This window comes from Macaca fascicularis, chromosome 8, assembly GCF_037993035.2.
Source record: "Macaca fascicularis isolate 582-1 chromosome 8, T2T-MFA8v1.1".
Classification (NCBI taxonomy): Eukaryota; Metazoa; Chordata; class Mammalia; order Primates; family Cercopithecidae; genus Macaca; species Macaca fascicularis.
Window position 1 is genome coordinate 7921510 of NC_088382.1, and position 16659 is coordinate 7938168.

The window sequence follows — 16659 nt, forward strand, 5'->3', positions numbered from 1 at the left end:
ATACCACTTTATATATTTAAATTTTTTTACATTTCTTCTTTTCTGGTTCTTTTTACCTTGCTTTATTCATAACCCTTAAGTAGGCTTTGAGTTACACAAATATATTTGCATTTTAATAAGAACATTTAAATTTTTTAAATAATTTTTAAGTTGTGAATTACTCATATGCTCAATATTTATGAATAACCTTAGATCCTAAATTATATGAGAAGTTTGTTTACAAGCATTTATTCCATCACATTTCCCTGATTACATTATTCAATAGTTTACCTAGATTATTGACCAAAACTGTAACAGTCCTTCTGTAAGTTCCTTCCCTGTTATCCATTTTTATAGCTGTGAATTTTAGGTATTTCCTTACATAGGAATCCTAAAGTTAAATATGAGAATTTTTACAAATAATTTAGGATTTAGTTGCTTTCATTGAAAGGATATTCCGTGTCTGTCTTGTCTAAAATTACACAAGCAAAGATCATTTGTCTTGGTCTGGGTTTTATAATTTTATAACCCTATGACTAATTTTATATTATTCTGTAGGATTAAGTATGGAATTACTTGATCAATAAACACAAAACAAAAATGCTAACAATTTTTATGACATTTCTAATCTTACTTTACCCATAATTTTAAAGCCAGCTTATTTATTAAATATTTTACTTAAGTGAACTTAAAAAAGCGTTTATGTAGTCTTTTATTTGATTAAGTATCTGATTTATGTGCTTTTATTTTTAAGCCAATTAGAGCTCTTGTATATATTTTTAATAGTAAAACATTGTGTACACAACACATAAACACATAGATGTATTAGGCATGCCAATAGATGTACATCTTATAGATTCATAAGATCCTATTTTTCCTGTCTTAGGCTTTCAAATTCTTGATAACCTGTTTTACCACCTTAGGTAGCTGTCAACTAAATAGCTTTACTTTGCATATCAAAGGAAACAACTCATAGGTGAAAATCAGATAGGAAACTTACATCTAAGGAACACAGAGAAAAAGTCTGTTCTGCTAGAGAGAAATTAAAATGGATACAATTGCTACATAACATAAAATTATAGAAATTACAAAGGCCTTTTAAATATATACATGCACATATTTGCACAGAAAAAAAATTTCTGTAGCTTTTGCTTGAGAACGTTAGGAATAGATAACACTGACTTGCAAAAAACAAAACAAAACAAAATAAAAAAAACTCCTGTTATATCCAAATAGTGCTTTTTATCTCAGTCATAAAGTAACAGCTGATTTAAAGCAGGAAGAAAAGAGAGAAAAAGAGACCTTGGGAAATCTATAATTTGCAGGTTGACCTTAGGGCTTCTTTTTTTTAAAATGTAAACGTGCTCAAAGACTATGTTACTTCCATTTTACATAAAGTCTGTCTAGTAGAGGTGTCATAAAATCTAGAAAGTGCTTGAAAGTGGGTCATTCTCCTTGTTTTCTCCTAAATTTTAGATTATTTGTTTCTCACTTTTTTTTAAGGAGGAATTGAACTGTGGACTAGAGCTTTTGTGGAGTGGGTCAAAGTGTGCTGCTTGTGGGCGGGACTCCAGAGTGTGTCACCACTGTGTCACTGCTGCCCTCTTACATGTCTCTATTTTTCTCTCCAGAAGTGTAAGCACCTCAAGTTTTTTAAGAGAACAATACTTGCAAATATTGAAACAATAGAAACTGTTGCTGAAAAATGTAGTATGTTGTACAAGTTCTAGTTTTATTTATGCTGCTCTGACACTTACAATTTCTTCTGCATTGTTTGGCATGTGGGTAGAAATTCCAACCCTTTCTTCGAATCCCTGCCTTCTTCAAGAGTTTTTTGTTTTTGTCTCACAGTCCATGTCCCCTAATTCTAACTTCCAAAAAAAATATTTGTCTCCATCCACCCCTGGAGTTGAAAAAACAGGGATCTTCATGCCAGGTTTCTCAATGAGCCATTACACAGATTTAGCAGGGAAATGGGGATAGTATCAAAGACACCTTGTAGAAACCACTGGATGACCCCAGCTTTTGTCTCTGCCCATGAACAGCTCCCGGGCAGAGAGTTAGGCAGCCCTGCTATTGTATCCCGCAGAAAACTCTTGAGAGTTTGTTCCTAAAGCCTACCAAAGTGGGAATAGGAATTCATCTCATGACATCCCACTTTTTATTCAAGTGAGTAATTGCGTTATGACACAGAGAAGGACACAACTTTGCTCCCCTTACTATAGCCTAGCACATAAAGCACCAGCAAACTTAAACACCCTAAATTCTCAGTCACCATGCAAGCCCTTTTATATCAGATTCAATGGACTTTTCCACAAGCAAAATGAATGTTCTGACCAGGGAGCATCTTCTGCTTTGACTCTAGGGCTTGGATATGCATTGTGCTTCAACAAACCTCAGTACTGAATCCAAACATCAAGGAGAAGTGGTACCAGGAAATATACTGAGATGACGTTGAGCTTTTACCAAACTGCACAATCGCAAAATCATAGACTTTACTGAGGCCAATTAAATGGGCTAATTCATGGGTGAAAGTGAAACATCATAATGTTTAAAAATCTGCCCAACTGTTTTTACGTTAAAGCCAGGTTTATCCTGTGTGAGGGTGAGGAGACACCAATTCAAGCTCATGACAATCTGGAAGGAGAGGCAGAGGCTGTGTCCAGGCAGGCCTCAGATTATTTTTACTTTAACCTATTTAATTAAATATGTAATGTTCTCCAAATTTTAGATGTCATTTGCTGTAATCCTGACCCACTAAGATGTACTATTTGTGCTGTAAAATTGTATTGTATTTGAAAAATGCACAGTGGCAGATCTTTGGCATTAAAGCATCACACAGAATGCTTCTCTTATTGAAGCTCCTCTTTCCTCCACATACAGGGAATCAATAGACTATATGGTCTTTGGACTTTGCTTCTTTATTTCCATCCTCTTTCAAAAAAAGAAAAAGAAAGAAAGAAAAGAAAGAAAGAAAGAAAGAAAGAAAGAAAGAAAGAAAGAAAGAAAGAAAGAAAGAAAGAAAGAGAGAGAGAGAGAAAGAAAAAGGAAAAAAGAAAAAAGATATCGTGCTCCATTTGCATTTGATCTTCCAAAAGGAAGGTACTGATAAAACCAGAATTTCAGTGATTGAGACGCAGGTCAACCGCTAAACCGTGAAGGCCAAGAGTCCCGCGCTGCAAGCCCATAGCCGGCAGAGGGCACTGGAACCCGCTTTCTGGTCGTGCAGGGCGCATGCGCATTCTGCTTGCGGAGGCGGGGCCAGATCTTTAGGGAAGAGGGAACTTCCCTTCCTCAGGCCAGGGAGGAGGAGGCGCTCCCCTGGCTTTGGGGCAAATCGGGCTGCGTCCATCTTAAGGAAAACGCTCGTGTCCACAGCCCTACCCGCTGAGGAGTGAGATTCCCTGCGCGTCTCCCGGATATTTTTCTGAAACAGCACAAAAGACTTCATTTTCTGGGCTGTTCCTACGTGTTTTCTTCTGCACTATCTCTGTTGGGATATATTAGCGAGAATTATTTTACAAATATACGTGTTCCTTAGGGATTTTCATTGATAACCATAGCAGGCTGTAATGTGTCTTCCTCGCAACTTCTATCAAGATTGATTATGAGGAGAAACACATGAAGAATTGTGAGGAAAATCTACAGAACACGGGGACCCTGCAGAGGAAGGAGTCTGGGGTCAGGGCACCGCTGTGCAGTCTCAGTGCAGCTCGCGAGGAAGGGGCCCCTGCAGGGAAACCCAGCTTTCTGCATCCCTGCATTTTCACATTGTGAGGGGCTCATCTTTCCTACAGTGCCAAAGTCACTGAAAAATAGTGAGACAATGAAAGGCAGGGGCACTAATACATCCTTAAATTGTTGCTATTAAAACGGCAAGAGCCACGTCTTTAATTTTACCATAGCACTGCAGATTTAAAAGTGATGTTCATTACATATGCAAGGGGAAAGGTACACTTTTGTGAAAAATAGTTTCCACCCCAAATGAAAACATATTGATTAAATATTTCTTCAAAAGTAAGTTACTATTCTGTGTTGCAGGATATATCCTGAGACTTTTATGGTGTAAATGTATTAAAACTTGCTTTGTTTATAATCAAAGCGATTATAAAGGTAGAGTATTTATTTGGCGAGTCCCTCATATTTTTGTTCGTGTACTGGTTTGCAGTCCATAGGTTTTCAGCTAGAAGAGACACACAGAAGCTCACAATGAGGGGCCTTTCTCTTTCTTGACTGTAAAATATACATACTCCAGAACCGCCAATAGAGGCTATTTCTTGAATATCTCAACCTGAACCCTGCAGCCAGAAAGAATGTAGGCAATTAATCCAATTTTATAACTACATCTGATCTTCAGCCAATTATCTGCTGCTCTCCTCAGAAATGATCAAAATCCCCAAAGCAGACAGTTCTCTGGATAAAGGCACTAATGTTCCCCTTGAAGGCCTTTAAGACACTGGCAAAATTAAAGGAATCTTCCTGTCTTCCTTTTATTCTTCTAAATGATTTATCTAACTAGAGAGGAAAGCTTCAGTCAAAAGACATTTGCGAATTAGATTCATTTTATTTTTTTTAACATTTAAGGGAAACACGATCTATACCTCACCTAATAAAACTGACGAAATTATCAGCTAAATGGAAAGAGAATCCACAAATAATTTTATACAAGTTTCAGAGGGAGAATGAAGCCCTGAGCTCAGGGGCCTGTTAGAGATGGCATGCTCAGTAATGGTGCACCCTCAGAGATTTTCCTTCTAGTTCAATTCTGGTGATTACTGGATTACTGTTTTCCCCCAATACCATCTATTATTCTTTATGTTGCCAAATAATTTTTAATCTTAAAATGACTAATTCTGAGTTCAGGCATATGGTGTTCGGCCACCTGCAAGAAGTTTAGGTGACTTTGACCATAAAAACGATGGATTTGTAATTAGTAAGTAATGTTGAAAGCAAAACTTGCCTTATAATTCTGAAATTAGTCCAGTGGGAATACAGGCAAGAAATAAATTAACAGACAGATTAATACACGATGATATATCAGAAATTAAGTAAAGGTTCTTTTTGTATTTTCCCCCGGTTGTCTTACAATACTCGCTTATTATGTTTGGACAACTTTCCCCAGGAGATTCGTTTTAAAACTTAATTCACTTAAAATACATATTATTTTATTATTTAAAAATACTGTTAGCCCTCCATATCCTTAGGTTCCATCTTCATGGATTCAACTAATCTTGAATAGAAAATATTCACAAAATATTTGCACAAGTTTCTTCAAAGAAATCTTAAATTTTCCATGCACCACATTCTTTTTGAGTTCACATAAGTGATGTGACATCTGAGCATTGCATTAGGTATTAAAAATAATCTAGAGATCATTTAAATTATATAAATTAATGTGAATGCGTTATATCTAAATTCTACACCATTTTATACAAGGGACTTGAGCATATACAATTTGTGGTATCTTCAAAGTTTTCTAGACCCAATCCTTTATGTTTACTGAGAAATGATGTACACATGAACTTTACAAAAAATAATTGTCCTACCCAATTAATGAACAGACTACAATAGAAAGTAAATATCACTAGTTTAAAATACTGTTATTTTATATCACAATTATATGGTGAATCAGAGTAGAGATCTTGAATTAATTTTGATTGAATTAGGCTAATTCTGACAGGGTCACACTCATATTGATTGAGTTTTGATAAAACCACTCCCATGCAGGCCCCTCGTGTTGTTTAATCAGCACCACTAGCCAATCACATTCATCCATTTTGACAAATCCCATGGCTCCACCTCTTATAAGACTCCTGGAGGATTTCCCCAAGATCTGACTCTACCAAAGCACCATTTGACTGGTCCCAGGCCAGGGCACGCTCTCCCATGCTCTGGCTGTGCTGTGCTAGGGGCTGATAATTTCCCTTCAGGTAAAGTAAAAGATCAAGGCGTAAACTGTATAGATTTACAGAAAATAGGCCAAAGATTGAGATTTTTTTGCCACAAGCAAGTCCAGGGACCATTTACTATGTATGGTTACCGGCGCCCAAGAAGCCCCAGGGATTTCCAGACAGAATGGCAGAATGACAATGAAGGAGAGACCAGGTATGTTGGAGTATGTGGCTACTCTGGGTTGTCAGGTTGACATGTGACTGTGTGTGACTATGTGTGTGCATGTGTGTGTGTGTGTGTGAATATATGCTAAAGGGCCAGACTAGGGCAGAGAAGACACCCTGGCCTGCCATGACCTTGAATGTTATAAATTTAGAACACATCGGGGAGATATGAGACCCACAGTGGAGACCACAGGATGCGGCCAGCATGGGGGGTTTCGGCAACCTGTTGGGGGCTCATCTCATGTTTCTTTTCACTGTTAATCTCTGTCCTCTGGGTAAATGGAAGTTGCCTCTTGTGTGGAGACAGGTAAACTGTGGGCATGATCTAAATGTTTTCCTTGTGCTCACTAGAAAATGAAACATTTCCCATCATCTCTCACTCCATTCACACTGTAACTGCATAGACACAGAGGTTAGATACCTGAAAAATCAGCATCTTCTCCTAAAGTCCTCAGGCCAAATTAGATGTCCCTCCTTCTCATGTGGATGAGCTCCTGAAAAAGCAAACTGTTTCCTGTGATCACCATCTCTCATCACACACATGCACCAACAGGAAAAGCCTCTAGAAAAGGAGAGGGTGGGAGATGAGTGTTAGGACTTTCTGGATGCACATAGGATTTGGAGCTGAACACAAGTGCATGTGATTTTGGGCCACAGCAACAATGTGTGCCAGATGGCTAATGAAGTTTGGGGCTTGTGAGAATTAGACTTTGTGTCACTATGTGGAAGACTGTTGGGTCCCTTTCTGTCCTGCAGTTTGGCTACCACACAAATGAATCCACCCAAACGCCGCCAAGTGGAGCAGGGTCCCTGTACAGGTAAGGCACGTTCCCTAATATTTCTTAAGATCCCCATGCCTGGAGGTCAGTGTCATGGCTCATGACATAAATGGAGAGGGTGTTTTCTGCAGGGCGAGTGGAAAGCAATGCTGGATTGTTGTGGGCTGGTGTCCTGAGGCTAGCCAGTGCTGGGTTGTGGATTTCTGAAGGTCACATTCTGAAATCCAGGAGACTCTTGCTGGAAGAGAGCCTTAGCCTCTCTTACTGTGGTCTCTCTGCAGGTGCAAAAATACTCTCAATTTCAGGAGCTCCACACCTGAATTCATGCCAGTCCCTGGAACCTCCCCAGGTAAGTTCCTATGTCCTTGTATGGCAAAGATTGGACAGTGCTGCACAATCTTCAGGCTCAAGTGATATCCAGTAGATGTACATTTAGGTGGGTCAGCATGAGAGCCAATTCTGGGAGGGAGTTTGTATTTTAAAGTTCTAAACGGTGAAGCTCCTGGCATCTCCCTCCCCATGATCATCATTTGCAGCCTTTTTGGAGGGCAGAATACTGAGGACTGTCTTTCCACAGGAGCGGCTGGATTCTGGCACTGAGGAGCTCATCATAGTCCTGGAACAAGGGACAGAAGTGAGGCTGAGCCTGGAAGAGGGCGTCCTCATCCTGGCCCCAGAAACAGCGCTGCAACTAACCCTGGAGAACATAGTCATTGTGATTGGCCCTGAGCATGTCCTGAGGTCACAAGATGGCCTGCAGTTCCCTGTGCAGATCCAGTACATCTTGCCTTCGGCTGATGATTTCACCTTGGAGTTCCATGTTCAAGATGGAGTCATCTCAGACATGAAAGGAGAGAATGTGCCTTTTTCACCTGCAGAAGATGGGGAGGCAGCACCCCTATATCACCAGCCCTTGATGATACCCCCAGCAAACAACAGGACTGGGACCAGTCCTTGTCTCCTAGTAACCCCATTGTGCATTCCACACTGTCTGGCAGCCTTCCCCCAACGCTACCCTCTACCACCCACACCTAGTCCTGTGGGATGCCCTAGACCTGCCGATTCCAGTTTCAGCCTGCGTGCTATGGAGCTCTTGTGCACCTCGTCCCTCAGACCTATGCCCCCTTCACCAAGTCCTGATCCCCGGATCTATCGCAGGGTTCACCACAGGCCTCCCAGCAAGGCACGGAGACGTCTCTTTAGGAAGTGATTTAACCCAAGAGCCACCCCCGGCATTGATGGGTCAGAGATTGTCCAAGTCCTTAGTCAGTGCATTCCCTGAAATGTGGAGAGAGAGTAATTCCAGGGACCACTTTCTTCCCCTTTGCTGTTTCCCATCATCACCCGCTGACTTCAACAGCAGAGGGTCCCAGATGCTGCAGGAACGGGGAGAGCTGCAGGGAGTTCAAACAAAACATTCACATTTCACTTCACACACACTATCCCTTAGAATTTCTCTTCTTATTTAACTACATGAATCCAACCACACTCAATCGAATCCCTGACTGCTCCGTGTGAGAGTTCTGCTTCCAGCATGACGTGGCCTGAAAATTCATCTGAAGACAGCTGCTCACTCCCAGGGTTAACACCTCCCCTTGAATACTGATGTCCTTGTAGTCATTGGTCTGATGCCACGATAAATAATTCCTAAGGCTGGTGCTCTATTTCTGTCCTCAGACTCTTCCCTTTTTCTCCAAGCTGTGCCCCATTCCTTGTCTTAGTCCAGGTTCCCTACACTCCCCAGGCCAATGCTTTTGAATAAATATCAACGTGATTGAATGAAGTAGTGGTGACTGCTGTGCTTGCTTCCAACTGAGACACTCTCCTGCTCTAACTCATCACGTTTCCATTCACATTTGCCTTTCTTTAGTTTTGTTTTCCATTGTTTGGGTTTATTATTCAAGTACTTATGAAATAACTGCCACATTTCTGAGAGCTTTCTTGGCAAATTTGGGCCTTTTCCTGTGCTCCTCCTTCCAAGTCCTGAGTGGAGTCACTGTTTACACCTCTGGGCCTGGGGATTGGTCTAGCTTAGCAAATGTTTGGACAGAGCTTGGCTCTGTGGATTGGGATTGGCACCTGCGCTTGCTCACAGATGCTCCCAGGCTCTCCCTGTCTAGGAAATCTAGCAGTACAAATCAAAAAGAATCTATGGAATCTTGTGATTATCTGAGGGTGAGTGTCACCCTGGGCCCCTGGTCTTTTTCTCCTCTAGGTCACCGTGGTTGATTTCCTTTCAGGTTCCTGTGTGTATGAGGGGATCGGGGAACCCCTCTTCCCTGCCTTCCTGGGGTCAGGGACTCCACGATCCTTCCATGTCCATTTGATTCCAGGTGAAGGCATCTGAAGATGCCGTATTTCCTGTTGCTTTCTTTCTGTGCAATGATGGCAAGCCTGCCAACAACATCTTCCTAGCGGTGTGAGGAAATTAGTCCCTCAGAGGCCCCAAACATCGAGGAGGCTAACTCCAGGAACATGCATGTTTTCAGAAAAGACGTCCTGGGAACCCTTGAGCCACCAGCCTGCCTTCAGAAGGGCATTAGTCCGTCCCACTTCATGAAAGGCTGAGTGGAGGCGCTTTGATCCAGTTAATGCCCAAGACACAATCTTTAGAAAAATGGTATTCTTAGATCATAGCTCAAGAGTGCATTTTTCATGGGTCTTGTCCTGATCAGCACACACGTTGAGGATCTGTCCCTACTTCCAAGGACCGCCTGGCCATACCGTATTAAGAATTTCCTGCTGTGTGCACCTTGTCTTTGGATGTGGTTGATTTCCATGTTGGCTTGATGCTGAGGAACTTCTAACGTGTGTGGTCTCCTTTCTTTCAGGTTGCAAGCAGGCCAATGCCGGTCCACACAACCAATAAGAGGCCACGCGTGGACCCTGCCCTCACTGATGGCTCAGCTACCAAAATGTCTGACATGGTATCCGACTTGGCTTCACTGTCTCCCCTCAGAAAAGCCAGTGCAAGCTCCTCGGCAAGTCTCCGACCAAAGGAACCACAGACAGGGGCAGTGGCCGACATCCCTTAGCCTGGAGTCAGGCAGCAGGGCCCGGAGCCTCTCGTCGTGGTGAAGCCGACACACAGCAGCCCTCAGGGTGGCTGCCCAGAAGCTCCCCAGGCTGCCTCCAAGCCCCACGGCCTGATCTGGGTCATCAGCCCCCAAGCACAAGACAAACGTCCTGTGGTGACCTCACAGCCCTGCCCACCAGCCGACACACACAACTTGGGCCTCGGCTCCAATCTCAGTTTCAGGCCAGGAGCCAAGAGACCTGCCCAGGCTCCGACTCAGGCTTGCCTGAACTTCCCCAAGAAACCGAGAATGGGTCCCTTCCAGATGCCTGAAAATGCCATCCAGGGAGGTGAGCTGGGGGCCACGGAGACTCTCCAACCTCCACCAGCTGCAACCGAACTCAGACCAAGTCCGTCGCCCCAGATGAGCAGGAGGACACCCGACCAGGTGCCCAGCAGTGACCGGCAGCCTCCGCACCGCAGACCTTGCCTGCCTACTGCCCAGGCCTGCACCATGTCCCATCACCCAGCGGCCAGCCACGATGGGGCCCAGCCTCTCAGAATGTTCTTCCGGAGACTGGAAAACGGATGGTGGAGCTCCAGCCTCCTGACAGCTCCCTCGTTCCCCTCTCCTGAGAAGCCGGGAGCCTTCCTGGCTCACAGCCCTCACGTCTCAGAGAAGTCTGAGGCTCCCTGTGTTCCTGTCCCCCTGAGTGTCCTCTATGAGGACCTTCAGGTTTCCTCCTCCTCAGAGGACAGCGATTCTGACCTAGAGTGAGACTGCAGGTGGCAGGGGCTCCGTGGCCTCCAGCTCCCGTGACTTGGAGGGACTGTGGGACTGCGGAGCACAGAGCAGAGAGCAGACTGTGTGTGGTGACTCCCAAGCTCCCCAGCTGTGGTGCTTCTGTGGATGTTGGAGCCCAGGCCAGGCAGAGACCACATGCAGAGACTCTGCCTCATTGAATTCTGGTGAGGGACATTGTAGTTCTCAGGGCTGTCCGGAAACCCGCCACGAGAAGCTTCTGTGCCAGTGATTCGTTGCCTCGGAAACTGGGTGACGGTGACGCACAGGAGTCAGACTTCCGCTGTGATGTCAGTAGGAAACTGGGGAATGACTGTGTGTTTGCTCTCTAGATGACTGAATCAGGGAACAGTTAGGGAACCCTGAGAGATACAGGCCTTCAGCTGTGCCCTGCCCTGACAGCAGTGTTTTGGACGCTGTGAAGCTTTCTGCGCAAAGCGTTCTTGGGGTGTTTCCTCAGCCTCGAAAACTGGAATCTGGAATGCCATTGGAAATAGGTGTGTTTAATTGGTTTTTAAGTGAATAAAATTCTCAATGACATACTCTCTTTTGACTTTCATTCCGTGTTTGTGTGGAACTGATTTTCCAAGGGCTTGAAAATTTCTTGACTTGTTAGCAATCCAAGTCATTATATTTCTGAAACAGAGTTGATTGAGGGGACCGCAGGACTCGGCAGGACTTTTGAATTCTTAAACATCCACAGGGGTAAGAGAACCTCAGCCCCACTCTACCAACACGCACCTAGTCAAATTCCGCCAAGTGAATCTCACCTTTCGCACGCTAACACGTGGGGAGCGTCGCTTGCACCCCGAGTCCCCATTTGACTCACCACGATGCCACGTGTGGGGTTCAAACTGTGACGGCCCCCATGAAGTGGTTTCCGGATGTGCGTATGAACGAGGCACAGTTTCATTCGCCAAGTAGAACCCAATAAAGCTGAAATAAACTCCCAGATTTCGGATGTACTTCAGAGGTAGAATATTCATCCCGTCTTCTTTCCGGATGCCTGAGCACCGGGCCTTTCCATGCTTCTCCCCCTGATCCTAAGAGTAGCTGAGGTCGAGACTCACTGAAAACTCTAGGCAAGGATACCCCATCATGGCCAGGCTATCTCCGTTCTCTGACCTGGGAACAATTCTGACCAGGATTCCACATCTAAGAGGCCCCGGAACTGAGCGGGATTTTCTGAGCGACGCCAAATGGCTGCTCCCTTTCCGCCGCCATTGAGGGTCGTTACCTTGATTATCCAGATCACCTAGAAAGTATCAGTATCCAGAATCAACAAGATCAACTCTCTGCTCCTCTGACAGCAAAAGGAGCATGACCAAAATGAATCAAAGAGCGTGGCAGGAAACGATGTGACCGGAAAGCTCAGAGAACAGCCGCAGAGGGATGTAAGCAGGCGTTCCCACCCGGATCATGAATAATTAATGAAGCGCAAATCCAAGGGAAATCGAGTTTCAGCAGGTGCAACTCATCCAACGGGAGATCGCCGGAGGGCCAACAAGATTCAGCAACTGACAGTCGGGTGTAGTGTCAAGTGGGACGCGACTGGTTCCAAAGCTCTAGAAGACCATGGGGTCACTTGGACCACGTGAGAAAATGCCCCCAATGTGCTGGTTCAGCATTCCGACTCCTGCCTGTCTCTTCCCGCCCAAGGAACATGAACCCTAACTTGTGCAGGTGCAGATGACGAAGGGCAGAATGAGGGGATGTGGCACCAAAGTTCCCCAACAAGAGAGTTCCACAGAAAGCCCGCTGGATCTTCGCAAATCCAGAGAAATCGCAATGGGACCCAAGGAAATACAGCTCCACCAGCGTCCTGGAGACTCTTCAGGCATAATGTCTGGAGCTGAAAAAGCAGCCAGGCACCGAAGGACAAAGCGGTGTTGACTTTCTTCATCTGGGTTTCCCAGTGCAGTCCAATTCACGGTGGTTTCCAAGGGCCTCCTGGAGGAGAAAACACGTGAGGGTGTGGTAAGGGTTTTCTGCTGACACACTTACCGTGGGGAAGAAGGAGAAGCTCTGAAGATGGATAACGGCTGAGATTGCATGTCAAGGTAAACCTCCTTGATGACACAGAGGCCTAGTTGAAATAGAGTAAATATGGTCCAATTACACTGTGTCTATTTTAGCACCTTATTTGAAAAAAAAAAATGTAAAACAAGACAGGAGTACATGCACCAGTGCTACATACCTGACGGGAAGCATCTATTCTTCAAAGCTTGCAGCTGTACACGTAGGTTTTAGAATGTCTGTCTATAGTGAACATCGTCTTAGAGTGGGCTGGGCAAATAGACCTTTCCAGGTCATGTAATTGGATTAAGTTGATTAGGTTAGGGTCCGTTTCGCGTCAGGGGTCCAGAGGCAGTATAAAAGGCAGCCAGGTCCCTCTCCGCCCCTTCCTCTGGCTTCCTGAAGGCTGCATCGCTTCCAGCAGGGCTGCTCCAGCACCTGCCCATCTGAGCGCCAGCGCACCTGTCCATCTGAGCGACAGCCCAGGAAAGAAAGTACACCTGTAATTTCAGGCTGCCATGACCACCCTGTTGTCTTCCTTCTGGGGTCCCTAGGAAGCTCCCAGGACTGAATGATCCCCACAAAACACAGTGGCCAGGATGGGAGGGCTGGAGGTCAACTACCCCCCGCCCCTAGCACCACAACCAAGAGTCCCCATGGAGGTTGGCCCTGAGCTGTGGGTCCCTGTGGGATGCAGGTTCCTACGGATACTTCAGGGGGTGAGCATGGGTCCTCCTGGCTGACGGGAGTCTGGTGGGCACTGGGTGTGTGGGGCTTGTGTAGGTGGGTTGGACAGCACTGGGCCTAGCCAGGGAGCCGGGGACTAGTGTGGCCAAAGTGGGCAGCAATATGTTGCCATAACAAAAATACAGTGCAACCAGCCCAGCTGGTAGGGAGAAGGAGGCCTGCCTAGCAGGACCATCCACCCCTGTCCTGGCCCCAAGCCCAGACTGCCTGCCTGTACTGGACATTGCCTGGTCCAGGAGGCCTGGGCTTGAGGGTCAAGTGGTGTGTCCCTGGTTTCGAGACTTTGGTGGTCCCTTGGGAGCTGAGCATCCTCTGGACAGAAGGAAGACTCGCGGTCCACTGTTTGCATCAGCCCCTGGGGGTGTGCCCCCACCCCAGCTTCTCAGCCACACGGGGACATGGCCAGGGCTCCTCCCCTGCTCTGTGGCTCCAGCTCTGAACAGCTCACTGGTGACTCTGACAGCTTCCTCCACAAAGCTTGGGTCCTCATCTGTGGGAATGGGGTGTCCCAGGCCCCCTGCAGGCAGGAACCCACCGCCCGCTCCTCTGGTGGACCCTCCTGGGCTTTCTTACCTACTGGCTTGTGAGACCCGGTTGGCCAAACTTGGTGTCCTATTTTTATTTTGGCCTTTTTCTTAGTGTGTGTTTTCTGTAACTACTGCTGTGTAGATCTTCTATTTGAGTTTTAGGTAGAGAATCTTGCCCACCCAGAGGGCACCCACCCGAGAGAGTCTCCACTTCAGCCCCCCCCGGGCTGGTCCTGCCTGTGCTCCGCTTGGTGTGAATGTTGAGTGTGATGGATCCACATGGCTACTTGACCCTGCATCTCATTCCTTCTTGTTGCTGAGGCCGGTTCTGTTCTCTCTTTCTCCACCTGAGCTGCACTTGAAGCCAAGATGAAGGATGAGAAGTGGTCGCTATGAAGGACCCTCCTGCAGCGAACCCGCTATGAGGAGGCTGCGCTGACCCAGCCTGTCATTTCCTTCTCTAAGCTCATTCCAGAGGTCGGCCAGGGGCAGCCCATACCTGCCTGCTCTTGTGGCCCGTGAATCAAGAATAGATTTTATATTTCCAAATGGTTGAACAAATAAAAAAACAACACTTCATGACACTAAGGTTCCATGTCCATAAGTAAAGTTTTATGGGGGTGCAGTTATGCCCATCTCTTCACAGGCCACCTGCAGAAGGCTGCTGTGGTGTAGCCATGGCAGAGTTGCATTCTTGAGGCAAAGATCAGTTGGCAAAGCTGAAAATACTGACTCCTGGCTCTTTAGGGAAACAGTTTCCAGTCCCTGGTTTAAGGGCTGTGTGGCAGAACCCCAGGATCTTGGTCAGCTTGTTCCTCACTCAGGGCCTGCTGTGGCCTTCGCTAGTATGTCTGCAAAGTCTGCGTGCTATGGTGACTCTCATGGGGTGTTGAGCTCTGTCGTGCTAGATTTCAGGGTGTCTGCCTCATGGTCACCTGTCTCACCAACAGAGACCCTGTGGCCAGATTCAAACTAGCAGAACAGTTAGTCTTTGGCAGCAGGGGTACCTTCGAGCTGAGCTGCCACCCACCCTGAGGTGGTCCCATGACACCCAATGTCTGGGTCAAGGTTGGGGCAGGGCTGGTGTCCTGAACTGCCCTGCGATGTGGATTGTAATAGCCAGTGGGGAGAGGAGGTTGCTATTACTCCCCATATCGCAGGGAGTGCCTCACTCCCGTGCGATGTGGATCGTAATAGCCAATTACTCCCCCCTGCAATGTGTGTCCATTATTAGCAGTCTCTTTTATTCAGGATATTAGGAACAATTTCACAGGTTGTGTGTACACAGCCTGCGACAGGAGAACGAATACCATCCTCTGCACCTCCGGATATTAGGAACCATATCACACAATGGGTGTACACTTTTTGGGAGATTTGGGGTAATGTCGTCCTGTGTTTCCCTGAATATTCGGAGACATATCACAGGGGGGTTGTACACCCCCTACTCTCTTGGCAGGAACATCATACTTTACCTACTGGAAATTAGGAGCAATATCACAGACTGGGTGTCAAGCCACTGTCATACTGGAAGTAATATCATGCTCTCCTCCACAAGTTATGAGGAACAATATCACAGGGGGGTGTGTACCTTCTCCAGTAGTGGGAGTAGTATCATCATCTCTTCCTTTAGATGACAGGAACAATGTCACAGGGTGGGTGTACACCCCGTGTGTTTTTGGAAGCAATGCCATTCTCTATTCTTCTAGGTTTTACGATTCATATCACAGGCAGGATGTACACCCCTTGTTATATTGGATGGAATCTCATCTTCTTTCAACCTGTATCTTTAGGACAATATCCCATGGGGGCTGTCCATCCCTTCAATATTGGTAGTAATACCATCTTCTCCTTTCCTGGACATAAGAAATAATATCACAGGAGGGGTGTACACCCCTTGCAATGTTGGTAGTAATATCACCTCTCCCCTGTGGTTATTAAGGACAAAATCCCAGGGTGGCTGTACGGTTCCTACTTTATTGGGAGTAATATCATCCATTTACCCCCTGGATAAGAGGAACCATATCTCTGAAGAGGTGTCCACCCCCTTCGATATTGTCAGCCATGTCATCTTCTTCCTGCCTGGATATTAGGAACGATACCCCGGGGTTGGGGGCGGTGTACACCCACTGAGATATCGAAAGTAAAAACATCCTCTTTCCCGCTGGATATTAGGAACTCTATCACAACTGTGTGTGCACCTTCTGGGATATTGGGAGTACTATCAGCCACCACCCCTCTGCATATTAAGAGCAATATACAGGGGGCAGGATAGTTACACCCCCTGAGATATTGAGAGCAATATTCTTCTCTTTCCCCTGTACATTAGGAACCACATCACAGGGGTCTGTACACCTTCAGTAATATTGGGATTCATGTTTTCCTCTCCCCCACTGAATGTCAAAAACGATATCACAGAAGGGTGTACACCCCCTGCGATATGGCCATTAATATCATCATCTCTACCTTTGGATACTAGGAACAACATCACAGAGGGTGTGAACACTGTCCCTCGATATTGGGCATAATGTTATCCTCTCTTTCCCTGGATATTAGGAACGATATCCCTGGTGGTTGGAGGTGGAGTACATTAATAACAATATCACTGGGTGGGTGTACACCCCCTGCGATATTGGGTGTAGTATCATCCTTCTTCCCTAGGATATTAAGAACAGTATCA

The 16659-nt window shown here is 45.9% G+C and overlaps 1 protein-coding gene and 1 pseudogene across 1 annotated transcript; both read left to right on the plus strand.

Moving 5' to 3' along the window:
• Positions 1-5676: 5676 nt before the first annotated feature.
• On the plus strand, positions 5677-8657 carry LOC107126491 (proline-rich protein 23D1-like). Its single transcript, XM_015454532.3, has 4 exons — positions 5677-6084; positions 6852-6913; positions 7156-7223; positions 7452-8657. Exons 1-4 carry the CDS (start codon positions 6008-6010, stop codon positions 8082-8084), a joined length of 840 nt encoding a protein of 279 aa, XP_015310018.3. The 5' UTR covers positions 5677-6007; the 3' UTR covers positions 8085-8657.
• Positions 8658-9025: 368 nt separating this feature from the next.
• On the plus strand, positions 9026-11001 carry LOC141407537 (protein FAM90A5-like; annotated as a pseudogene).
• The last annotated feature ends 5658 nt before the right edge of the window (positions 11002-16659 follow it).

Coding starts and splice junctions, on each gene's coding strand:
- LOC107126491 (XM_015454532.3), top strand. CDS start 6,008: ATGTATGGTTACCGGCGCCCAAGAAGCCCCAGGGATTTCCAGACAGAA. Junction 6,085..6,851: donor GACAATGAAGGAGAGACCAG/GTATGTTGGAGT, acceptor TCTGTCCTGCAG/TTTGGCTACCACACAAATGA. Junction 6,914..7,155: donor GGAGCAGGGTCCCTGTACAG/GTAAGGCACGTT, acceptor GTCTCTCTGCAG/GTGCAAAAATACTCTCAATT.